This window comes from Scomber japonicus, chromosome 12 (assembly GCF_027409825.1).
Source record: "Scomber japonicus isolate fScoJap1 chromosome 12, fScoJap1.pri, whole genome shotgun sequence".
In the NCBI taxonomy this organism is placed as follows: Eukaryota; Metazoa; Chordata; class Actinopteri; order Scombriformes; family Scombridae; genus Scomber; species Scomber japonicus.
This window is the reverse complement of record NC_070589.1, coordinates 20,149,762-20,176,411: the sequence shown is the minus strand read 5'-3', so window position 1 is coordinate 20,176,411 and position 26,650 is coordinate 20,149,762. Positions and strand designations below refer to the sequence as shown.

The following is a 26,650-nucleotide window of genomic DNA, read 5'->3' as shown; positions in this document are numbered from 1 at the left end:
AACACAAGCACGATTAACACAATATTAATGTCAGCAAGGTAAGCTCGCTGCTGCCGGGACTCGGATCACTGGAAGTGGACCATGGCGGCTGCCACGAGCAGCAACACATCCACAGCCACGCTACAGATAAAACATTCCAGTATCGAGCATACACGGAAACGCATAGACCCGAGGAGGAGGCAAGCGGCGCTGTCTTTTCTCAGCAACATTTCTCTAGATGGGCGACCCGTGCAAGACGACGCAGACAATCACAATGAAGAGGATAACTCTCTTGAAGCTAGGACTAGACACAGCCTGGTTTCTCCGGAGCGCTCGGCGGCGTATGGGGCTCCTGGCGGGGCCGGAGCTGCTGCTGCTGCTGCTGCTGCCGCCACGGCCGCCCAGGCGCTCGCCTTTGCAAACCAGGCTCTCCTCGCCAGCAGCCGGGGCAGTTTTGGGACGGGTCCCGCAGCTGCCCCAGCTGGCACAGACACAGAGGGCGACGCTTTCTTGCCTTCTACGTTCAGCTCGCCTTTCTCCGCGGTCCCAGTCTCGACTAGAGGGAGGCTGCAGACGTACACTCAGGGAATCCTACCTGCCCCTTACTCCAGGCAAGCCTCCCAGAACTACTGCCTGGACGGAGGACAGATAGCCAACTCTGCCATAGAGCTGCAGAGGTCAAGGTAACTGTGTGAACAACGGTTTTACTTATGTGGGGAACATGCAGTACAGTGTAGATTGTGACATGATGATGTTAGAGGTGCAGGATCTGTTCAGCCAGGAGACTGAAATGTACATTGATCTGATCATTGCAAGTAAACAAACAGTGTTTTCCTGCCCAAAGATCCCAAAAATCTGACCAGCTGCATAATTGCAAGCATGCAAAGGTGCAGTCAGTCCTCATGCATGTTTAGTAAAGTCACAATTATTCCTACAGACAACTGTCAAGGTTTCTTGTTTTCAAAATCATGTTACACATTCACAGTTAATGAGATGCCACTGAGAAACCCCCCTTATTGCATTTAATTTGTCAGCAGATAAACAGCCAGAATATGATTAAATTTGCTAAATTTGAGTGGATCTGTAGTTTTTTGCGCATTTCATAACTTGGCAAATGCAGCACTTACAAATCAGTTATTAAATTAAAATCGCTCTCCTGTCATAAAAGCTTTTTTGTTCCTGCTACTTCACTTGGATGTTTGAACTTCACTGTGCAGGATGTATGTGTTGAGTTTGAAGCAGAGTTTTTCACATCCATCTGCTGCACATACATTGAGAATGGACTGCACAATGAAATAAACAACAATTGCATATTTGTATATTCTGGATTTTGATGAGGGAGGAGTAAACATGAAGTATTTTTAACAAAGTATTTTTAAATATTTGAACTTTTTTGTTTGTGTGGGAAAAAAACATATCAGACATATGTTATTAAACCAAGCTGAGGCTTTTTTATATGTCTTACAACATGACTGGAGGGGGCCTTTGAGGTTTAAAGACTGAATGAACAACTTATGTGGGACTTACAGTGTGTGAAGAGCAGAGCCCTGAATGAATGAGTCATGCAGTCAGCTCACTGGGCACCGCAATACACAGCAGGAGAAGAAAGTTTGCTGAGTCCATGCAGGTGGTTGTAGCCTTATGACTGGGGCACAAACATGTGATCAGAGGTCCAACAGCTGTGGACTTATAAAGTTGTTTCCTTGAAGAGCAAACTCAGCACACCTCATCTGTTTCTTTTAGTTTCTGTTTTCTTCTCTGTCTTACTTACTTGCTCATATGGTTATATGTGGACAGCTCCTGAATTATTTTTAGTGGATGTCATTCCAAAACCTGGCCCACACCTGCTGTTTCTTCCTGCATGATGTAAACATCCTGTAACTCTACACCCTTGTTCAGCTCTACATTCAACCGAGGCTTGCTCCTCCATGTGGATGCTTTTTTTATTTGCCCTCTTTGCCAAGTTGTCTTTGTGTCAGAGGCACGAGGAGAGTTTGGAGGGTCTTGCATCGCAGCGGGACAGCTGTCAGTAACAGTCGTCTCATGGTTCTCACTGTCAGAACCTGCTGTCAAATCCTCTCTGCTCTGCTTCCCACTCAGAGCCCTCCTCTTACCCAAATCCTCTCCTCCCTCTGGTGTCGCTGCCAGACTTCTCAGGAAGCTGTTTCATGGTGAAACACTCAATAAGCATCTAGTTCCCCTTCCTGACTTCATGGAAAAAGCGCCGCCAGTGTCTTTAATCTGTACTTTTTTTAATGAGGTGAATTAAATCAGTTATACATGACTCAAGACAAAGAAATTCATCTTTTTTGAACGCTCATAATATATTGGAAAAGGACAAAATTGTAGAAATTCGGTCCAGTACAACAGAACGAACTAAAGCTTCACAAATAAACTGCTGAATTGTTACAAAGGCTCAAAATAAATTTGGCCGACCCGTGTCAAACAAAACAGAAAATTAGACATTTGTATTTCCATGACAACTCCTTCTGCTGAGGAAGATTGTGTAATGCCATCAAAAGCTCTGGAACAGATGCTAAATGGACATTGTGGTGTGAACTTTGTGTCAACTTTCAGGCTCGTAGTGAACATTGTTTGGTTCAAATGGGCACATGGTGGCACTGAATGGTAGTGAATAGTATATGCATGTGGTATTGAATTGCGTTATATTGTATTTCACAACAATACCCACTGCATAGTTGAAATACATCTCCACCACAGTTCGCACAGTGTACCATTTGAAAAAGTAAGGCTGATACAATGCCTGAGTTTGGCTTGTGATTCCACATTAATATATTTTTAACAGTTTTCATTGAGAAGCATAAACATCTTTTTCTACAAAACCCTGTTTTTATTTAACAAAATGTGAAACACAAGCACCAATACTGGGAATGTGCTGTAAGAAAATACCATTGACATCTGGTAAAGTTAGGATTATACTTTATAATTAATACTTTTGATACTCATTGCAGTTGGTTTCCAAAAAGTATTAGGATTCAGTGCACAGCTCTAACCACAATGTTGCATGTTTGGAATGCCTTTTCCAGTCAACCGTTCAGTTCGTAAATACTGTATGAAGTTGTTAAAACCTGACTGTACTCTAATTTTGGAATGTGCTTGGAGGTCGTCCCCACACAAATTGAATTCTAACGTGGAGAAGTAAGCAACCTGTTGATGGAGCATGGCCATATTCCACCAACGTGCAGACAGACGAACGCTCTGCACAGTGCCTGGTTTGTTTTCTGAGGGCAGCTGGTGGAAACGTGTCCAGAGGTCCCTAGCTGGGAGAGGCAGGATGCCCAGGCTTTCTGAGAAGCAGCCTGGCTCTACACTCTGTATTTTCTGTCCTCCACTTCCTCTCCCAGGGGCATCAGAGACACACTCTCCCCTCAGACTTTTTGGCCTTTAGTCCGGCTCCCATTCAGGAAGTCACAGAGTCTCTGATGTGCCGCCAAAATGAACTTTCTGAGGCCAACGCTGCTTTAGACCATATCCTCATCAGAATCTAATGCATGAAAATGATGGATGATTTCATTCTCAGCTTTCCTTCCACTCCTCAGCATTCATCCATCATGAATCAGCACACTAAGAGCTATGCTTTAAATATAGCACAACTATTACCATCTGGCCTTGTCTGCTTAAAGTGTAGAGCAATCTTCACTTCATGCTTTCTTCTCTAAAACACAGCCAGACTAAATCTTCTCACATCCTGTCACAGTTAAGTTTCCATCACACTATTACAGTGCAGAAGCATGTACTGTATTTTAACAGCATTTTTTTAGAATGAGGCAGCAGAAGCTGTGGCTGGAAAACAAGCAGCACACCCATTATAATGGTCCTCTGGAGATTTTATATGATTGGGTCACATTCTTCTGGTTATGAGGTTGATTGTTGTTGGGTGAAGTCATGGTTGGCATAATCACAGGATTATATAAGAATGCTTCATTTTCCTTCACAGCGTCTCTCCATGCCTGAGCTGTCAGCAAATGCTCAGTAACCCCCCCATAGGGTATGACCCACTGCAAATATATGACAGAATAACAAGGGTCAGCATGTGTTTTACTTCATGCGGTTTCAAGATGGCCTCAAGAGTTGTCCTGTTTCTCACCCTGAGGAGCTAACAGTGAAGTACATTGCTATTGTCATTGTTTAATCAGTGTTTATGTATGTTATTTTTTACCATTTATTTTTCAAATGTGCTGATTTGTTTTCCCAGTGCATATTAGGACCAAAGAAGCTGAACTGCCCTCACTGGATTAAAAAGAGAATCAAAATAACCACATTTCCGTTTGCATGGGTCGTATTTATTGTGAAGAAGCCACGAACATTACATTAATTTTCACTCAGCCGCACTTCAGAAAAAGGGAAGACTATGTCCTGTGGCAAGCTGCCAACAGGGCGCACGTGTGAAACTGTTTAATCTCCACATCTCAATAGTCCACTTGCATTTGCTGTAGAAATCGGTAATGCAGTATGGGTTGTATTTACTTGAATTATGTCACTTGAGGCAACAATAGCAAGAATTGTTTCAGAGACACTGAAGGATACTTGTTGTTGCTCATTTACCACTAAGTTACACTGAGGCTTCTTTGAAGCGTCTGACTGAGCCTTGTTCATGTCATACTGGATAAAAAACCAACCACTCTGACCCTAGTTGGTAGCGTTGTGTCTGAAGTCAATGAGTGGCCTGGCCCATGGTATTGTTTTCAGGATTTTTATGGCCTGGAAAACATCTTTTGCACTAAAAGCACGTCCTGCTGCTGTTCATCTACAGAGGCTAAATCAAAGCGCTCATGCACAGTTCAACTGGAATTGTGACCTTTAGCCAAATAGGAATTTTTTCTTATGTGAGTCGTATATTAGTTGAAGCAGCACTTTTCAATGTGCACTGTGTGAGCAGCAAGATGCTAACAATGTCTGTCTGTTGTTTGGTACTAGGCAGACAGTATAGAGTGAGCGTACCTGAAGCTGATGAGGGAGGTGAGAGTGAACCAAAACATTAAAGTTGCCAGAACAAAGAGCTGAAAGACACTAAAACTTTTTGTAGGGCTTAGGGGAACTGCAGAATCAGGTTATAATTCTCTGTGGGTTCATTACTATGAGCGATCCCTTTCACATTACAAATGGTCATTTAACTCTAGTAAGACTATCAATTAGTACAGCTTTAAGTAAGCTCAATTCTAATTATTTTCCTTTCTCATTAGGTAAAGACAGTGTTATATTCCATGCCACAATCCAACTTCACCTGGAAATACATCAAAATACAGAAGCAGGATGCCATGTTTAGACTTTAATTTTTCAGAGAGCTTTATTTGGCATCAAGTAGTTTGGGTATCTGACTTAAATTGCAAATGAAGAACACAATCATCGTCAGAAAACTAAAAGCCTCTATTATCCTAGACAACCTGTAGTTGCGGATCCTTATCCGGCCAATCCATCTCAGGCTTGTCACTGGAAGGGGATGATGTAAGGCTGACCACAAATCACATGATCCCACACGTCTGACCTTCAGGCAGAGGTCAGACCCTTCATAATGACCCTTTCATCTCTAGTAAGCGGAGACAGTGGTGATTTCAGCTGCTCACTGGTCTTATAATTAGAGTTTTACTGCTTATGCCCTTTATCAGAACTTGATGTTCTTTGCTATAGTTTATGATCATTAGGGTCATAATATAAAACGCACAGGGTTGGCTGATATAATGGCCCTCGGTTTCTTGTCTGCTTCAACAGTCTGGCTCCTCATGTAAACAGTTATCCCACCCCATCTCCTCGGGTGTACAGCATTCACTCAGCTCATGTTGGTTTAAACCCAGGGAGATCCTCAAGGACAGAGTCATCTTTCGTTAATTTGTCCTCAAGCTCTGTTGTTTATTAACCAGCCACTCTGTGTTACGCTTCACTGTCTCTCCTCTCAGCTGAAATGTTCAGTGAAGAGGGGGTTGGTCTGGTCGAGTGTCATCAGTTTGTCCTCGTGCTGCAGGGTGTACAGCATTACAACATGTGGTGTATTGTGGAAATAGATGGTGCAAAGATGATGTATAGTGTGCATGGTGTGAACAGTCAAATGTTTGCACTTTTACTTGGCTTTTCCGAGTTGTAAGACTGCTGCGGATTTATTTAGCACTTGATGACGGATAGACCCCATGGGAGAATGAGTCAGGTTTTTTGTTATCTGACCAGTAATGTGTTAATTTTCACTCCTTTAAATGTGGCCACTTTGTAAAGTCGACTAATGAGTTGGATTACAGTGCTATTGTGGTACTAAACATGCAATTACAACCTAATTTTGGAACAGCTCAGGCATACTTAGCTATCACATGTGGGTTTGTTTCTGAAACTGGCAGCTGATCATAAAAAAAGTGGTGCAGCAGAATTAGCCTGTTGAGTCGTGCAACTAAAGTGTGAAATAAAGGCCATCTGTGACAAAAATGTGTTACACAAAGTACTTGCAGAGCCAACTCATTATCCTCTCAGCAGCTCTGATCCTGGAAAATTCTCTGTGATCTTCTCAAGATTGAGGAGTGATCATTGACCACACAGGCACATGGTGCTGTTGATGGATGGCGACGATAACTCAACTGTCCAAGACCCAATTTTGTTCATTAACCACAGAACATACAGGGACAGGTGATAATTTAACAATGGTGTTTGACTTTTGTTCCAAGGCACATGGTGAACACACATGTGCTTATTGCTTGAGCTGGGTATTGAACCATATGCTGAAATGCAGGGAGTATCGGAAAATACCATATATCAAAATTTGGCATTGAATTTTTACTGAGATTCTAAGGTTTGTTACCTTATTCTTGGATCAAATATGTTCTGATCCAAATAAATAATCTTGTATTTTATTCAGTGGTTTTACATGGTTTACGCTTTTATATTCCTCCAACTAAGGTTTTGAAGGTGGTTTTGTAGTGAGTATCAAATTGGTGCAAATAGCGAAAATTATTAAGTGACCCCCCAACATGAACTGTTAGTCACTGAAAGATGAGTGATATGCCATACAGTTTCTTTGTAGTTTTACGACCCACTCAGTGTGGTGAATGGCAGCTTTATCCACTTATTGAACCATTGCTTTGCACTAAGTCGGTACATGGAGATTTGGGTAAAAATTCCCTCCAGCTTTTGTGATTGCCGATACCTTGGTTTATTCTAAAAGCTAGACTGACCTCAATTTTCAGGATAATGACCTCTTATGGATTGTCAGTGCCCACTCTTGCCATTTAGGTATTGCTGTGGAATTGACTTTGGTGGTGTGCCTTTTAATGAAATTGCTTTGCAGCCCAGTGGCAAAAAGCTGTTTTTAGATTGGCAGTTATTTCTGAAGGGTTTTGTTGTGTTAATGGATGTTTCTTCACATCCTCTCACTTAAAACTTCTTCTCTCTATGTCTCCCTAGACGAAGACTCATCTCTCAGCGCTCTTCCCTTGAAACGCTCGAGGACATTGAAGAGAATGCTCCTCTACGCAGGTAATGATATTACATTTGCTATTACATTGTGTCATTCATTTGTGTCTAAAATGAGCCTTTCAGATCAGTGTAATGTTTTTTGACATGCTGATAATTTTTTTTGTTTTACATTTTAGATGCCGAACCCTATCGGGTTCACCTCGACCAAAGAGCTTCAAGAAAGTCCACTTCATAAAGAACATGAGGCAACATGATATGCGCAACGGAAGGTATGGAGGCATACAACGTTGTCCTTTAGTCAACAGACACATCCTCAGTGGATAATGGCAAGCTGCCCCCAGTCAATGAACTGCAGTTTGGATGTTTCTCACATTACACATCTCAAGCGAGCTGGCCCTTCCAATTCACAGCATGTCATTCAGATTTACACAAAAATGTAATTGATTGAGAATCATATCTACAATGAATTTAATATGTTGTGTTTTACTTCAATCACTTTTGTAGATTTGATATCACACAAGGAAATCACTAACTACCAAAAGCTAAATCACATATCACTGTCACAGTTGACATAATCATTTACACTCCAAATCTCTGAACTACATATTTTGGCACAGTGGTTGATGTTTTACAGCGTTTCATAAAATAAGTAAAGATTACTGCAGTCCAGGACAGGAGGGCTATGAAGTTTTAAGGCAGCTCTTGTACTTATTTATCATTATCACTGTCACATTCTTTGTATTGGAAAGATAATTCACTAGTTAGCCTTTCTTCTGGGTGTTTTGTCATGCAGAGTCTAGTTCTGATGCTATTTGAGTAAAGAATTCCTTTTGACTTGAATAATTTTAAGTGCAACTATACTTGCCAGTTGTCAGTTCTATTATTCAGTATTTGGTTGATTTGGAAGCATAAGAAGATAGCACAATAACTAAAGCTTGAGGCAGTCATCTTGTTTAGACAGTCAATTTATGTTTTGGTAAGTTCCACTTGTAAAATTAAGTCAACTGCTAGTTTTCCTCTGATGTGTTTTTATATCCAGATCCACATCTGATGTGGAAGAATGCTGAGATGGATTTTCCACACTATTAAGAACTGCTTGTTGATTAATTGGCATTTTTGTGACTCATGTGTTGTTTATATTCTGATGATGATTTTGGCCGAGTCGTAAAATTTATCAAGTGTCTGTGAGCTGCAGCTATTAAATGAATCTGCCCCCTGTGCTATTGACATATGGTCACTGGGGAAACGTCTCTGATTGGATACTGCATTCCTGTTTGTAACATGTAACAAAAATGCATCATTTTTTGCTCCCAAACCACTGACTACATGCTATATATACTGCAAAACACACTCAATTCTCAGTTCATTCTCCTCATTCTCAATTATTACTGTACACTCTCTCCAACTTTAACCTGTGGATCTTGTCAGATAGATATTGATTAGCTTGTTTACCATTTTTGTTTTTATAGGATAGTCCTTATCAGTGGCAGAAGATCCTTCTATAGTGTATTTTCTGTCCTGCCCTATCGAGATTGTAGCCAAGCAGGGTATGTATCCTACAGCATGCCAAACTTCGTAACTTCCTCCAGCCTGTGCTCCCTCTTTCCCTTTGTTTTCTCATCCCTTTTTTCTATGGATGTACTCTCCTTTGACTGGTGCATACATCACTAAGGGTTGGTTTTGGTGGATGCATTTTTACCTTTGTACGGTTTAATTAATAAATAAACAGTGGGTTGCAATGGGCTTTCAATGCTTAAATTTGAAAAGAGTACACTGTAGCCTAATGCTTATTGCTTGTTGCTTTTTTTCATAATGGCTCTGGTGGCTTTTTGGCACTCATCCTTTTTTGTTCAAGTCAACCATTTTTGTCTGTTGCAACTGTCGCTAGCTTTGCTGTGTAACATTTAAGATTCACCTCTCCTGAGATGCCTGCTCTTCATAGATTTTAAAATTTTACTCCTTTTTATACCTAAGCAGGGATTCATCATTAATTTATTGTCATCTGTTGTTCACTGGTCTAATGATTCTGGCAGTCTGGAGTTGCTGTTGTGTTTTCACAGCCATCACAGTTTGCCATTAACCATTTTTGTTTGTTCTATGTCTGGGTTAAGAGTTTACCTCTCTTGGCACTAGAACAAAAACATCTCTGGCTTATGTGTAGACATCGCTTATTTTCTTTTTTTACACAAGACTGTAATGGGAGCAGGTGGGAGTCTCTCAAAAACTCCCACCTGGTTTACATGGGTATAGCTCTGTTACAGTTGTGGTCCTGATACGCCCCAGTCACATGAAACGGTGTGTTTTGGAGGAAGTCAAAGAGAAAATGGACAGATAAACACCAGAGAATACAATGCACAGAAAGAAAAGCTCCATACTGGGGCTTAGTGAAGAGCATAAAAGGCTCAATCCATTTGCGGAATTTCCTAAGCCAGCCAATCAGTGCAAGGTCAAGGGTTAATAAGCCCCCAGGGCTATCCAATATGCACATTTGACTGCAGATTGTTGCTAATTGACAGTTTACAGTTAGACTTTGGCTGGCTCAGTCAAGTGTTGTAACTGCAAAACAACATTTTAATAGACGACTGTTTCTAAAAAGCTGATTGCCTGCTGCTTTGTTCTTCATATCTTTCCGTCAAATTTTGAGAGGTATAGTCTATATTTAAATAATGTATTCTAAAATGTGGGGACAGTTCATTTATAACAGCAACTGAAAGTATTGGTGTGGGAAATATACTTAGTTATTTTTCAGCCAAGATTTAGATTCTATGATCGATACCTCACTTGCATCTGCATGTAAATATGAGGCAATAGCTGGTCGGCTTAGCTTAGCATAAAGACAGTTGTCCTGGCTCTGTCTAAAGGTTAAAAAAATCTGCCTACCAGCACGTCAAAAGCAGGAAGTATACCGTAACATAGACCCATTAAAACTGCAACTTATCATTTTAACACTTCGGTTTTTATATGGAACAAAATAAACAAAAGAAGATGTAATGGAAAGAGTCAAGCTAGCTGTTTCCCCTTGTTTAAAGTTTTTATGTTAGCTTTGCTAACAGTCTGCCTTTTCCAGCTCATATTTAGCATGCTAACATGAGAGTGGTATGGATCTTCTCATTGGTTGGCAAGCATTAGGGTTGGGCTTATGTATACATTTTCAAACTGGTTTGATATTAAGCAAATTACCATACCAGTAAGACCAAATTTTACCACTAGGTCACATGCGACTCAACCGCTTCTGAAATGAACATAATGAGAGCCACTGACTGAGTGTGTAGCAGCACCAATTGAGTCACACATTGTGTTTTAATTTCTCACAACAACCACTCAACTTAACTTTTCTTCTTGTGCTACACCACAACTACACACTCCATGGCATGGATATGCTATGCTAACAATGCTAGCCATGATAATTACCTGCCAGCTGCCATTGCAGGCTGGTAGGCATGGCATGGCATGGCATACCTTTTGTATCTGCATGTTGTCTTTAAAACACAAACTGCTGTAGGCTGTAAGTAGCCTAGCTGGGTTTATTTGGGGTTATTGGTGCAATCTGGGCTGTTAGCCCAGGTCAGCCTACCTCTTCAAGTTCGTTTTTGGCGTCCAGCTGGGTAGACGGCAGCAACTGACCTTGCCAATGTTGGAGCCTCTGTGTGAAATGTGTAGCCCTCTCATAATTGCAAATGCTCGTTAAGTCAGTTCACATAAAACCAAACCGGTTTAACCTGGTACATCGGACCGGACTGGACCAGCAAAACCAGAAACCGACCCAACCCTAATAGTTATGTTTTCTAAAATGTTTAACCGTTGCTTGATGGGAAAGAAAACATTTAACTATGCTCACTGTTTAATTGGACATCTATTCATGGGGCAACACTGTCGTGTCACAGCTAGAAGGTCCCTGGGCTTGAACCCCATAGGATTGACCTAGGCTTTTCTGTGTGGACTTTGCATGTTCTCTCTATGTTGGCATGGGTTTCCTCCTTATACTCTAGTTTCTCAGATCATAAAAGACATGCATGTTAGGTAATACTTCTGGCAGTGGAGTAAAACTGATGTTGGTCCAGGAGCCAAAACAGTTAGACAGGGTCATTTTCAGGGTTCAAGTTTCCTCACAGGAATTTGTCAAGTAGAACTTATTAATTCTCATAATATTAGTGTAATGGGTGACATTTGGGCAAGATTATGACATGACTGCAAGCCTGTCAACCCAGCCCATACCTGATACTACATGTAGAAACATTTGGTAATGCACAAACAAACATTTGGTAATGCACTTTGCATAAACCATAACACTACTAACATCCAGATGTTTGAAGCCAGTGATTCCTATTCATGCATGTTACTAAGCAATGTGAGCTTTCGTTTCATTTCTCCTTCTTCTCAAACAACTGAAGCACAACCTTTTTTTTTATTTTCTGGATGGCTTCATAGAAAAGCTCTCTCTCTAGAAAGCTTTCCGCCTCTTATGTTTTCCCCTTTTCATTTAATCTCCACTGTCCTACAAGACGTCTGCTGCCTGGGGATCTCCATGTCTCTAATGCATCTGTCAACATTGTGTCCTGATGTGCCTGTTTGCCAGATAACACTGTTTTTATTCTAACAGTTTGGCTCCACATGTCATCAAAACACTGGGAGAGTCATGTGAGGGCCCACTGTGTCATTTCTTCTATTTATCTGGGCTCCACTTTGAACAGAAAGAAAGACTGAACCAGGAAAGATAAGCACAGAGTAGGAAAACAAGGCAGTATTACGATTCAATGTCTGCTGTCATTCTAAAATTTCAAATCAAATGTTGGGCTAAAATAAGGCAGAAGTTAGTATTACATAAACACTGGTGCATATTTATTTTTGATTTTTATTTTACTCTTTGGTTATAAGCTTTTATTTTTATTACTTAGTTCATTCTGCCATTCTGAGTATTGTGTTTTTTTAAGCGATCTTTTGATGTTACATTTTAGATTACCAGAAAGGATTAGTCTTCAGCCTACCATTAACTCTTTGATATCAGTTATTCAGTATGGCAGAGTGTGAAGAAAGGGGACTGCAGGCGTGTAATCTTTTCTGTCAGTGTTCACAGGCTGTATTAGCCTTTGCTGACTGTGACCTAAAATCATCAAGTGGAATTAAATCATAGCTGCAACCAGTGTTTAATTAGTTAATTTCAGTATTTGTATTACTGCTGTGGCTCATATTTTACTTTCCTTCTCATATTCAAACATAGAATTGAAACAATTAAATATGACTCAATGGTACACATACTGGCATATGTTAAATACAGAAATATTTGCTCCATACAGAATTTGTTCAGTTGAGGGCTTCCTACTGTTTGCTCCACTGACACACTTTACTCTCCAGACGTCTTGTTTTCTACTTCAGCAGAGCATTTGACCTCCTGCAGATCTCCCACAGCAGTATGGCATTTCAGGTGTTGGTGAGGAAGCAGCAGAGTTGGAAGAGGGTGGCCTGCTAGAAGGAAACTGTACTCTCCTCCATTCTTCCTCTCAAGGGTGCACTTTATTTCTGATTGCCCTGAAATGCACAGAAAGACACAGGCAATTAAAAAAACTAGGCCAGCTGATGAGCGCAGATCGATAGAAGGCCTGTTTGTGAGGTAGAGATGTGGAGGTGAGCTATAACAGACCTCAGCAACAAGGTTAAGGAGAAGGATGGGAGCTAAAGAAGCTGCACAAATGGTTTGTATGGTGAAAGCTCTAAAAGATCTTGTGCTTATCAGGGATGTAAAGCTGGAAGGAGGGCGTCAACGACACCCTTCAGGAGGGGTCAGTGCCAAGGAGATGGTCATTGGGCTGGAGGGAGTGGAATTAGGAGCTGATGGAAAGGTGAGAAACTGACAGAAATGTTTGTGTGGCAGGGGGAATGGTTTCAGCTTGTCTTCATTGTTGGTAAAAATGTGATTATAAGACTTTTTTTGTAAATATATTGCTGCTACAATTTTTAACTTAATCCTAGTATATTGTGTCTTGATTGATTTACTCACATTCAGTTTTGGGGAAGCTAAAGTTGCCAGTTATCTACAAAAGAAATGGAAAAGGTGCAGCAGAGTGGAAACTGGATAATATATTTCTTTGTAGCTATGAAGCTGCTGTCTGCATTTTGAGGAAAAAACAGGATTTTAAAACAGTTTTTAAAACACAAGCACAAAGCACAATAGCCATGGTTAAACCTACTACTCCATAATGTCTAAAATCTCTTATATTTAAAGTAGTTGACCTTTTCTAAACCCCATTTCACTAATAGTTCCCTTTTTAAATTACTGGCATAACCTTTTGGATACGGATTTTCTCTATTCACGCCTGCAGGTACATTGAGGAATATTTCTGTCTTGTGCCATGCCATGATAATTCCAAAATAGATGGAAAATGTTTTGTCATCCAGACAATCTGAAATGAACCCTTTTATCAGTTTCTTATCCCTGTAGGTTGTAACTTTCTAGAAAAAGACATTTATACCTGTATTCATTCCAAAACCTTCCCAAAGTAGAAGACATTTATGGTATTTCACCCAAAATAATGCTTAATCATGCTAAACAACTCTTTTGCACAGAAATGTCTCATTCATGATTTTGTGGATTGTGTATGCACATAAGAGCTTTGCTCAGTCACAGCTCAGTGCTTGAATTTTGATGAAAGATAAACTAACTGACAAGCTTGTTACATAAGCTGGTATGTAAGCCATCTAGTCAGCCAAATTACTTTGAATACACAGTAAAACAAAAAATACATACTCCAAGTTCTACATGTCAATGTGCTTATTATTCAATTCTCTCGTTATGTGCTAAATATATGCCCCCCTCCCCACCCACCCACCCACAATAAAAGTATTTTTTCTTTCTGTGAACCACTTTCATATTTTTGTATTTGGATGACAACAAGCTAACTATCTATTAAAACCATGCATGACCGCTTGTGTTAAAAAATGCTATATTATTATTATATTATGCTATATTGCTATATTCCATTTCACTGGGAAATATGTAAAAGTACAGAGGTCAAAGACACTAACTTCTGTTTGTGACTTTAGATGCTAAAATAACCTGTTTATTTATCTTACAAATTGTGCTGTGATTTCAATAAATTAAGAAAATAAACTCAGAAGACTTTTGTATTCCTGGTATGGTGTATAGCAAGATCATTTCTACAACTCAAAACAATTTTTTTATCATATTTTTCACAGCAGCATTTTGACATGGCAGGAAGCACTGGTACAATTTATTATATTAATAATAACTGTATTCATTTTAATTAAGACAGTTCCAGGGCTCTAGTATTGTGCATGCAGTCTCACTGGTATAGCAAACTGCTGCAGTTTTGATAAATAATGTTAGTACTGTGACCTTTGCCTTTACCCACTATGATAAGTCCAACTGTCTGCTGTGAACAGGTTTAACTCGCAGAGCAAGAAATGTGAAGATGAAACAGACATTATATCTAGATCTGTGTTGTTTTCAGACTGTGTCCTACACCCAGTTCTTATATCCTACTAATGTGCTGGGTGGCCGAAGAAACACTATCGACTCCACGTCGTCCTTCTCTCAGTCTCGCAACGCCAGTCACCGTAGCCTCAGTTTGGGACGAGCCAACAGCAACCAGAGCAGCCTAGACACAGGTTACTCATTACAAAATGTTTTGTTTCCCTTGCCTCACAGTTGTTTTCTCCATTATCCAGTATATTAATATTGGAAAAGAAATTGCGCAAATATTAATTTGGCTAAAGCTCTGTTGTTGTGTGTGTTGTCATGGCAGGGAATGATCTGGTTGACTTCCGCGAGTACGACCCCAATCTTCTGGATGACCCCCAGTGGCCCTGCGGAAAACACAAGAGAGTTCTCATCTTCCCCTCGTACATGGTGAGAAAGTACTCTAGCTGCATCTAACACGTACCACCAGCAACAACAACAACAACAGCAGCAACTGCAGCCTTGTCCTCTTGAGAACAGAAAGGAAAGGTTGTTTTATATCCAGGACACAACTCACTGAAATAGATCCACTTCTGTGTTGACATGTTTTGTTGAAATCTCCTACAATAACTCACTGTTAATGTTTTTTTTCAATGGTTATTTTTGTTATTAAAGATCTTTTGTGCTCAGTTAACAGCAACAAAGAACAATAACACACCGGAAAGATTTGTCTACCTCAACAATTTTTTCTTGGAATTCCTCCTGAATTTTATCAGCTGTTTTTGATAAGCAGCCAGGAGGATGTTTCAGACAGTTTTTATCAGCAAGGTCATTGGCTCAAACTCTCTCCCACCTTCTGGGGCCCAAATGAATAGACATACTTTATCCACATGTAGTTTGCATTGGCTTTTAGACAGCCACTCCATCAGAGCAACAGCTAGTGTTTGTGTCTCAGCAATAATTACTCTCACACTTTTCCGGAAAAGAACGGATGTTTTCTTGTGGTTGGCGGAAAAGAACAAAACCCTGACTAGACTCCCTCCTCATTCTTTCCTGGGCTCTGTTTTTGTTACGGAGACTGTCAGAATACACAACAAGGACTGACATAGTTGAAATGTTCAGTCAAGGCCAGGCTATGTTGGGTTTTTTCTTTTTTTTTGTCTACTCCCTTCCTCCAATTACAAAAGCCAGCGTTTCACAACAATGGCTATTGTGTTTACTGCAGGAATGGAACCAGTACATTCTCAGCATTTCACAGGTTTAACAGTGGTTGCTCAGAAGACACTTCTCCCTAACTTCACCTTCAAGTTCAAGCAGAAGATATTATTACAATTGAGGAAACCTTTATTCAAGAAAAACCTGCCTGTTATCATTAAACAATGGTGTTTATCCTTGGAGTAAAACAGAGAATAATATGTTTAATGTAGAGACATACAGCAAGTAAGGTTGATGCTGGTCATAGTAATCTAGATTGTCTGTCATGCAGAATCATGCTGCCCTGCTTCATGTTCATTTCTCAGAGCTACAACCATTGCTAAAGCATATTCGTTCTCCTTTGTGGGTCATGATCAGTAGCATGGTGTTTGGGGTGGATACCATTATTCACACTTCATGCAGTGCCTGCAATACCATACATGCATACTGACAGTCATACTCATATTTTTAGCACTACTGTATACAGTGTGTCTTCAGCACACACTGTGTAGACACATTATTAAAGGATCATTTCATATTTTTTGTACAACTTTTGTTTTATCGTCTTACTTTTGTCCATCATTTTTATTGGTTATTATAACATTATACACAGATCTGGGAATTGGTACAAAAAAATCCAGGCAAAACATGTTGTAAACAAACCAACACATTATTAATATTTTTAACTTGAGCGCAATTGGGACATAGAGGTCAACACAAGGTTACCACAGAGTAACTCTCTGCCATTGGGCAAAGGGTACGTGTGTGTTTTAGTCGAGATAAAAATTGTGTGTGTGTGTGGCATGCATGGATATACTGTGCATGTGTTCTGATCTGCCACTCTGTATTTAAATATCTGAGAGAGGAGAGAGAAAATAGAAAGAGGGCAGTACACAGGAAGGAAGAGAAAAGTGAGACTAAATTTAAAGGCCTTTGCCAAATCATGTATACCACTTTATTTGGAAGTCAAATAAAGTCCAATAAAATGCAGTGTGGAAGGTAGGAAGTTTAAAACTTGACAGTTGACAGACAGTTGAGATAATTATTTTACATTCAGATTTGCTAACCTGCAGTTTTGTTTAAAGCCTGTTTGATCTTCTCACTGCTTGTATTTCTTTGCTCTATTGTACGAAATAACATGGTTCCCAAATCTCAGCAATGTAAATATAACCTATAGGAAGAACAGCAAATGTATTTTTTTTGCCTTCAGAACAGCTTAAATCTAAAGTTTGATTCAACCAAGTGCTGGGAATGCAGGTACTAAGGATTTAAAAGGATTGTTTAACTCATGAAAGCACATGGAAAGTACTTGTAATCAACTCTGTTTTGTGTCCTCTGGGGTTTTTAAGATGCACAAGTAACACTAGCACCAAGTAAAGCCTCATTGTGAGATAGTGGAATCCAACACTAGCGTGTGAGGATCCAGTCACCTTGCTCTGTGCTGAAAGCATGGTCATTTTGACACCACCTCTGGTTTTCCTTTTCAGACCACGGTCATTGAATACGTCAAACCCTCTGACCTCAAAAAGGACATGAACGAAACCTTCAAGGAGAAGTTCCCCCACATAAGACTAACACTGAGCAAGATTAGGAGGTAAAGCAGGTTGAAAATGTACAGCTTCATTCATGAACAAATATAACCCCTGTGATTAAACTAAATATATGTATAATGTAGGAGTGAGCTGTTTTACTTATTTCTCCTCTTTATTTCCACCCATTTTCTGTTTTCCCTCCCTCATTCTCTCTATTTTACCTCCGTACAGCTTGAAAAGGGAGATAAGAAAACTAGCCCAGGACGAATGTGCTTACGAGGAACCGACAGTTGCAATGGCTTTCGTCTACTTTGAAAAACTTGTTCTTCAAGGCAAACTAAACAAACAGAATCGCAAACTCTGTGCTGGAGCTTGTGTGCTTTTGGCAGCCAAGATTGGTGGCGATCTCAAGAAGCACGAAGTGAAGCTGCTAATAGATGTAAGTAAGACCTTGTATTTACCTAAAAACAGGATGTGATGTTACTCTTCAAAATACTGACTGAAGCAACAGGTTCTGAAATGAGTGTCTTTCCTGAGAGTCTAGCTGTCAGGTCCCACTTTTCAAACTTCATGTCACCAGTTTACATCGCAGAGTTTTTGTTAAAAATTTGAAGTCTCAAGCCAAACCCGAGATACATCTGTTTTCACAGACTGAGTAGTACTTCCTAGGGCGAATGTGTAAGTGTGTATGTGTAAAGTGCCACTTTTTAATGAAAGATTTTACAGCTGCAAATTTACCCCGTTTAACTTTGTGATCTAGTTTTGTACTCTGTAAAGTTATAATACAGTAACCCACATATGGGTTGATCCTGGGCACAATGCAGTACACCTTGGCATGTTTAAAGTAGTAATGAAGCACGTAAGAGACATAATACAGTATTATTATATAGAATGTTTGTGTTAGATCATTTTTTTAAGGATGGAATACTTTTCTCAAAATCTTTGATATAAGGATGGGATAGCTATGTATTAATCAAGAAGAACACACTGTTTTATTATGCTTTTTGGAGTTTCTGTTATTTATATACTGTTATGATATGGGATACAAAATGCCCCCTTAAAGTCTAAGCTGTTCACCTGAACTGGTGTTTAACAATGTACAGTGGTGAATTGTGGGATACAACTGACTCTTATTATTGCTTGAAAGCAGTGTTAGGAGCGGTGGTGTTTTGAAGGTGGAAAAAAATGGTGCGCCAACAACTACTTACAACTTCTCTACAGCATAACTACAGATCTAGATAAATATTGCAATGTGACTTTCAATACAAAAGCTGTTTTCAGGCTGAAGAACACAAATAGGAGAAGAGAGGTTGTTGCATTTGCAGAGGAATGCATGTTTTAAAGATGCTATATGTAAGAACTGCCCACCTTTCAAATTCATACTCCACACCCCAGTTGGGGGCAGCATAGCACCAGAAAGCTGGTTGTGTTACATTACGTTAGTGCCAAATAAATAGTGCATTATCAGTGCTCCATTAGCTAGCAAACTAAGTAGCTTACTTGGACTTTGACCAAGTATTATAGCAGTATTGATTCAGTGCTAGTGCTGACTGTTTGCTTGAATAAATCCAACCTGCGGAAGGGCAGTGCTATGTTTTCATCAACTCATGCTAGAGAGGGCAGACTAGATGCTACAGTGACTCTCTATCACCTCTTGACGTACAAAGTAGTATTATGAGACAGGGCAGGCCGGAGCTAGCTGGTTAACATGTTTACTACATATCTCTGCAAAGCAATACATAGACATCTTTGACATAATTTCAAAGCCCCATTTAGCATAAGTTTTTGCCACCTGCCTTTACTGCCAAATATGGAAGCTGAGAATGGCCGTGCTTGCAGTTATTTTTTCAATGCTGTTATCTCGAGAAATGAGCTTGTTATGTCAAGATAAGAAGCAACTATTATCACAAGAACGCAAAAGGCATTTTTTCTTATTACATACTGTATACTATACATATATATATTTCTTTTTTTAACCCAAGACTGTTTTTCTGCGCGTGACGTAAATTGTTTTTCCGCTCTCATGAATGAAGCTGGCAGCAGTTCTCCAGTCTGGAATTTTTTCACAGTTTCCAAAAAAGGTCAAACTTGCTGTTTGCAGGCTAGATTGTAAATACAGGACATTGAGGATTATCATTATTATTATTCTCCCATCCATTCTGTGATCGGTGATCGGATCGGCCCCCAAAAATGCTGATCGGAGCATCCCTAATTTAAATAGCTGAGCTGTCAGTGTGAGGGAGAACTAGAGCAAACAGAAAAGAACAGATGAGAATGAGCTCTAGCCATGATTTATCTTGAGAAGTGAGCCTTTTGTTTTCTTGAGATCATTTATATCATTAACTCGTAATCTCGATATAGTGGCATTAAAAAAATGAATTGTTGTTTTCTCGTACTCAAAGCATTTAATCCCACATAGCTGCTCCTTGAGTCAAACGCAGTTCAAAACACCCTTTTTAAAACTATTGTATCGCCACAGACCTCAAATTTTAGAATAATGATAAATAACAGCAGCAACCAAGTAGTTTATGTCACTCATTATACATACATAATAATAAGTAATTGATTTCTAAATTACTCTAAATTACTCAGTGCCACTGAAACCACTTTTTTCTGTACCCATTAGGTACTCTGCCCCAATTTGTCTCAAATGACCCGTTACCACTGGTTAGGAGAAGTGCACATCAGTTGTGTGTTAAGTGTAGTGTGTGTTTTGACATATTTTGGCTGAGGGACACACTTGCCTACTGCCTGGCAGTGCGTGAACATGCACTTACATGCACAAGTTTGCAAGTGTGGGTATTGGGACGGATCCAACATTTCACCCCTGCCACCATTATGTTGTTGACTTAAAGGGATAGTTCGGGTTTTTTGACATGAAGTTGTATGACATCCTCACCATCAGTGTCGTGCATTAGCAGTGGTTTTTCCCCCACTATGTCCTGTGAGCGGAGTTCTGGCCGGCTTTTGGTGTTGAAGAAAGTAGTGCCGGTTTCTGGGCTCACAAAGATAAAGCGTTTTGCTTCGAAAAACAATATGTGTTCAAAAGAGTAATACATTTGCATCACAAAAATGTTGTCTGCAAAAAAGTCAGACCTCACAATCACCTGGCACTATTTTCCCATGAAACAGCTGATGGAAAGGTGCCCAGCTGTCAACAGGCAGCAGCGCACAGTGATACGAAGGGAGGGAAAATTGAGGGATTTTGTGATGCAAATGTCACAAAATCCCTCAAGCAATTAGTAATGCATTCTGTGTACCTATTGTTTAGTCATAATTTGTTTTGTTTCTGACAGAAACTGGAGGAGAGGTTCAGAGTGAACCGCAGAGAGCTGATAGCCTTTGAGTTCCCTGTCCTGGTGGCACTGGAGTTCAATCTGCACCTGCCAGAGCATGAGATCATGCCCCACTACAGACGCCTGCTGCAAACTTCCTAGCATTAGTGACCCATCAGGAGGATGACCATCAAGTTCTCCTCCTGATCTTCTGGTTCCTACAGTATCCATCCTCCCGCTTCTGTCCTCATCCCCGTCCCTATCTGACAGCTTCAAGGTACCCCTGGCAGCCGCTCAGCTGCAGCCACTCATCACTACCGTCAACACTCTCCTTCCTCTCAGAGACCTGAAATCAGCCAAAGGGACACACATTTTCAAAACTTATTTGACTTCTATATTCATCACTACAAAGACTTCTGAAAGAAAGGGTTAAACTGTCTGCAAATCAAGTTGTTTTTTCTAGTTTGCATGTTTCCCATCTCTTCATCTTCACTTTGTATATTTTAGACCTCTCTTGTTGATTAAGAGAGTTTTTCTGTTTGATTGTGATGGTGGATTTTTTTTTCTGTTAAAAGCAACAAATGATTGTACCATTTTTTTATCATCTCTTTTGATTAATCGCCTTTGTGTAAACTTTGGTATGATTGGTTGCCTCCTGGCCTGCATAAGATTTAAACAAAGCCTTTTTAAGTGGCTGGATTTGGCTGGACTGTTATTCTACAGAGTGACTCATCTTTTCGCAAGTCATCGTCTTAAAAAGTGCACTTTTTTCAATATTGCGAGAGACACTTGGGGGTTGGGGGAATTTTTTTTTCAGACTTTTAATGAGCTTGGGAACTGACCCTGAAAAATAAGCTGTGTTCATAAGCACCACACACATCATTCGAATGGACATTTTCATTGTTTTTCCCGATTTTCCAGCCACAACTACCCGCATGAAAAGTAACTATTGTTTGTACACAGGTACTTGCAGACAAGATGGGACTTCCTATTTTCATTGAAGTATTCCATTCATTTTCTACCAGTCAAATGCTTCCTATGGACTTACAGTGACCAGACCCACTTTTATCAGTGTTGTATTCCCTGTGCTCTATGTTAGAGTGTATTGCTAGCACATTTACAGTGCTGTAATGGGGTCAGGAAGGTAGTTCTTGTTCATGAGTGCTAAAATGCCATTAACCAGTGATCAGGATTTGGTATTTAGAACAGCAGAGTGCTCTAGTGTTGAAAGAGAGAACGTCTTTCACCTGTTGGATGCAGGTTAAGATCCTGTACCAGAAATGATCCTCCCTGCTGAAATGTCTTAGAGCAAGCCTCCGAGTCCCAGCAGGATTCAGGGACTCTGCTGTTGAGCTGATCCTGACCTCTGACCTCTCTGGAGAGGGGAACTCAAAACGAGATCCCAACAGGGATCAATGACAGGTCACTCATTTGCAGTGAACGTGAATCAGCATTTGTTGATTTGAAATCTATTTAAAAAATAAAAAAAACATTGCAAATTGACAACTTTAACAATGAACAATGAGACCAATTTTTTAAAGTATTAATCCATTTATTTGGCATGTATGTATCTCAACTTGATTTTCTTTTTTTGTATTACCTTGAAATGTTCTGGACTGAATTGTGTGGTACACAGTACAACAGAGTATTGAGAGACCACCAAATCAGAATTGCAGGCCTACTTGAAAAATGGTATTACTTGCTCAAAGTATTGATGGTATTTGAGTTCTAATGATCACAAAGACTAAACCAAATTGTAATGAGAGGAGGATGGATTATGCTGATTTAAAGTGAAAATAAAACTGAGTTTATTTCTGTTTGCAAGCCCAAAGATTTTGCTGTAAGATGCACACTAAAGACTGTGAGGAAAGACTCATGGGCGACACTTATTACCTGTGTATGTTTGTAAATAAATTGCTTTGCTTGTTTAATCAAGATGGGACTTTGATATGGTTTTTGCTTCCCCTGAATCCAGTGTATGTTGAGTAAAATGGAAACTGACTGGACTGTTTGTTCTTAGAATTGAAGGAAAACAGCATGGTTGTTTCATAATGCAAGATTACCAGTAAGAACCTGACTTACTTAGGTAAATCTGACTTTTTTTCCCAGAAATTTAATTTTTATAAAGCAGGTTTAAATAAATCTGACCTAAGTTACCATGGAAACGCATCCCCTTCAGACTAGCCTGGTGCAGGTCAGGCTAGTTTTCAGGCTTCACTTCAAGCTGAACCGGGGTAACAATCAATCTGCCACACTGAAACTGCATTTTCTCTCTCTTAAAGATCCTCTTAACTGCTTCACTGTGACCATGGGTCAGTTTATGTTACATGTCAAAGTCAACTTGCAGACATGTCACATTTATCACTTTACAACTTGAGCTGCACTTATTGCATAGTTCAAATCTGCACATTGTTGCAGTCAGCATACAGTACGTACACTCAGTGGCAATAAAAATGAAGCTAAAGTTCAATTTTGTCTGTCTGCAGCATTGTGATGAAAAGCATTTTCACTACTGGTTCTCCCTTAAAATTAGGAAAAGCCAGAAATAAGTATTCAAATCCGAGGGGCTGACAACTAATTACATTTCCAAGTTATGGATTCTGATATGTCAGTTATAAAACACAATTAGCAAGATCTAACTTGTAAAGAACAATAGTTTTGGTTAGAAAATGCTATTTATTGCAAAAAACTAAATTGCCTGTCTGGGGTCCTTTTTTTTTTTTTTTTTACATTATCAGAGAGTTACTCAGATGAGACTTGAAACTGCAATGCCAAGAATACAACAGTTCTGAGTTCATCTCTGCTTGTGTCAGAGCTCACTGCAGGTGTATATAAAGGTTATTTTCTGCTCTGTAAATGGTGATTTTTTTGTTTGTTTTTGTTTTATTTTTAATCTCCATATTATATGTTTAATATGTGCTACTGTGTGGCCTTGAACATCATGGCTGTGTCTTTACAGTTCTCTGTATCTGTTCTCAATGTCTCAAGTCTGTTTCAAATTCATGAACCAAGAATTCTTAAAGAATATTCAGTTTTTTAAACTCTGCCCAACTAAACTGTGACACATGTTTTTCTTGTTATAACCATTCCTCCTTTAAGTATTTATATAAAAAGTTTATTTGAAGCTAATATGAAGCTTCAGTCATCCAAATTAGTCACTATCTTTCAAAATGACTATCCTAAGATCTACTTTATTTGACTAATTCTGATGACTGAGGCCTTCTATTAGCTTCATATAAGCTTTTAAATACATCTTTAATATAATTTTTTTTTGCATATGGAGGGAAAATGCTGATGGTCAGTATGAAGGAAGAATAAGGAATAAAAACAGTGAGCAAAGCCTGTTTTAATGTTCATAGGAGCACCAGACTATTGTTTTAAGACAGACTTGAAAACATTGTGAAATCTGTAAAACAGATTGAAGTCCAGCTCTGAGTTAACTTTATGGTTCATTTTGTTCGGCTCATTAACAAACTGAAACACCTCACTGGATAATAACTTGTGCTTTCAAACTGTCAGGAATGATCACTTCAGTACAGTAAGTCTGACTCCAGGAGTCTTGACTGGAAATGAATTGCACCTGTGGCTCTGATGCAATCCAAGAGGTCAGTTTCTCATCGAGTGGGAACTCTCCACTGCCTGACACACATCCAACGTAAACAAGGCCCACAGTCACGCCAGTCTCGTGCTGCCATCAAAACAAACAGGCCGGGCACGAGTGTGAACACATGGCATACGTGGCTAAGTCCCCTCCATTGACGGCCTAATTCCCCCCTCTCCGCCTCATAAAGGGGTCTATTGACAGCCCTTCCTGAGCCCTGCTCACACATAAGTGACCCTCATTGTGAAAATATGTGTACCATCGTTTGGGGCAAGCTGCGGTCTATTGCCCTTCCCTTTAAAATAACAACATTTGGCTGAAACGGCATTTTGCCCCTTTCCTGTCATGATACTGTGACTCAGGGCTTTTCCACCTTTTGCAGTGGTTTGTAAACAAGGAAGAAGTGAGCACTGAGGTTTTGCTTTGCTTCACTTTAGTAGCAATACTACAAGATTGACTACACTTACACATTTTTAATTAACACAAAGCACAGCCAAGCCTCTAATGTGAAGAAGTGACTCTTATGCTAAAATCCACAGACTCCTCTCTTCAGCAACAGCAAAATTGTGTTTGATCTACCACCAGCTGGTGGTGAGGAGGGGAAAAAACTGTGAGGGGACCTGAAAATCTGATCCTCTCTTCATGTTTGACATGGCTACCTAATCCCTTTTGTTCCACCCCAAGAGTCTATTTCAGAGACAACTGAACTCACTGTAACAGAAAACCAAAGCAGTGACGCAAAGCAGGACATTAAACGCTTCTTACACTTATTTATTGATGGATCTTTAAAGTAAAAACACTCAGATCATCTTTTAAAGCAATGTGAGTTCAAGGTCATCTATGAGAGGAAGCACAGAGTACGTAGTAGCCTGTTAAAGAAATGTTTGGCAGAGTAAATTACTGCTAGTTAATAGCAGATGTGATGATTTCTCAGGAACTCAGGAAACAGTCCTGTTCCCATAAACTGGTGTTGAAAATGTATTAGGAGGCTGTTTGATGCACTCACATTCAAAACAATTGAGAACTTGTTTTATGAGCAGTTTTTGGATTTTCACTTACAACCCGACAAAGTTACCATTTCTGAACAGGTGTATCATTAAATTGGACTTGATTGCATTTTCTAAAAGTGCTGTGTTTCATGGATGAAACCTTTTTCTGGAGAAAATGAACAACCATGATACATCACTGATTATATTAAACAGTTAGTATGAGTTGCTGTGGAATCATTCTTAGATTACTACTCTTGATATCAGAGGTGGAAGTACTCATATTACTCACATTATTGAGTAGCTTTTTTGTTTACTTTTGAGTATTTTTCATTGTCACTAATTTTACTTTTACTTACACAGAAATTACGAGCAAGAGAAAACCCATCCTGGACCGGACATCAATCAAATGCATTTCATCAAAAACAGGCCAACTATTTGATCAATGAATGAAAATGTGCTATGTCAGGATAGGTCATTGGGATATGAAATGACCTATATCAGGATATGAGATTTTGGTTAAGATACCTCTTTTCCCCTTATTGAGTTCATTGCATGGGAGCACTCGTGTAAGGTAACATTGGGCAGTAAGTAAGTAACATGTATTTGTGTACTTTTTTAGTGAGCTACTTTTCACTTTCACAAAAAAAAAAAAAAAAGTTTTACTTTCACTTGAGTCATTTTTTACACAAGTACTTCTACTTGAGTACAATGTCAGTCAAGTAACAGCACTTCTACTTGAGCAAGATATTTCAATACTCTTTACACATCTGTTTTATATTTATAAACCCATTTGCATCCCACACATAACTATTACATTTAACAGCAAGATTGTTGTAATTACAGCTCTTGAGCTGTATTAGTTAACAGATTATTATTTTCTAGATTAGTCCTATTATCTAAGAGGGGAGGGTGGGGGGGATTAATTCCAGGGATTGATAATCCAGGGTCACCATCATTCAGACAGCAGGGAGGGAGATTCAGTTGGTGCTCAGCCTATCAGAGCAAATTATAAAATGAGAACTTCTTTCGTAATAATTCATCCTGAGTAACGTGTGCGGGAAATTACACAACGTGCTACAACTTTTAAAATAAACTAACCTGCTTTGAGTGCATATGTTGGTAGGATAGCAGAGTGTAATATGATGCAAAAATGCAACTCTGTATAGTCACAAAAACCTGCATTACTAATTGCATAATTAATTTCACTCTTTTGAATCAACTGATTTGACTGTTTTTCACTTTTTATGGAAATA

At 39.5% G+C, this 26,650-nt stretch overlaps 1 protein-coding gene across 2 annotated transcripts; it reads left to right on the top strand.

Annotated features, from left to right (window-relative positions):
• Nucleotides 1-22,451, top strand: cables1 (Cdk5 and Abl enzyme substrate 1). 2 transcript variants are annotated; one of them, XM_053330034.1, is made up of 10 exons: nt 1-662; nt 7,381-7,452; nt 7,569-7,661; nt 8,862-8,939; nt 13,124-13,229; nt 14,859-15,015; nt 15,153-15,256; nt 17,488-17,594; nt 17,764-17,971; nt 20,829-22,451. In XM_053330034.1, exons 1-10 carry the CDS (start codon nt 82-84, stop codon nt 20,967-20,969), a joined length of 1,647 nt encoding a protein of 548 aa, XP_053186009.1. In that variant the 5' UTR covers nt 1-81; the 3' UTR covers nt 20,970-22,451. The 2 variants fall into 2 exon arrangements, with proteins under 2 accessions (XP_053186009.1, XP_053186010.1); XM_053330035.1 differs by lacking the exon at nt 8,862-8,939.
• Nucleotides 22,452-26,650: the final 4,199 nt, after the last annotated feature.

Excerpts from the sequence above, each read along its gene's own strand:
- cables1 (XM_053330034.1), top strand. The coding sequence starts at position 82 with ATGGCGGCTGCCACGAGCAGCAACACATCCACAGCCACGCTACAGATA. Across the intron at positions 663-7,380 it reads ATAGAGCTGCAGAGGTCAAG|ACGAAGACTCATCTCTCAGC; the intron begins GTAACTGTGTGA and ends ATGTCTCCCTAG. Across the intron at positions 8,940-13,123 it reads CGAGATTGTAGCCAAGCAGG|GGATGTAAAGCTGGAAGGAG; the intron begins GTATGTATCCTA and ends TGTGCTTATCAG.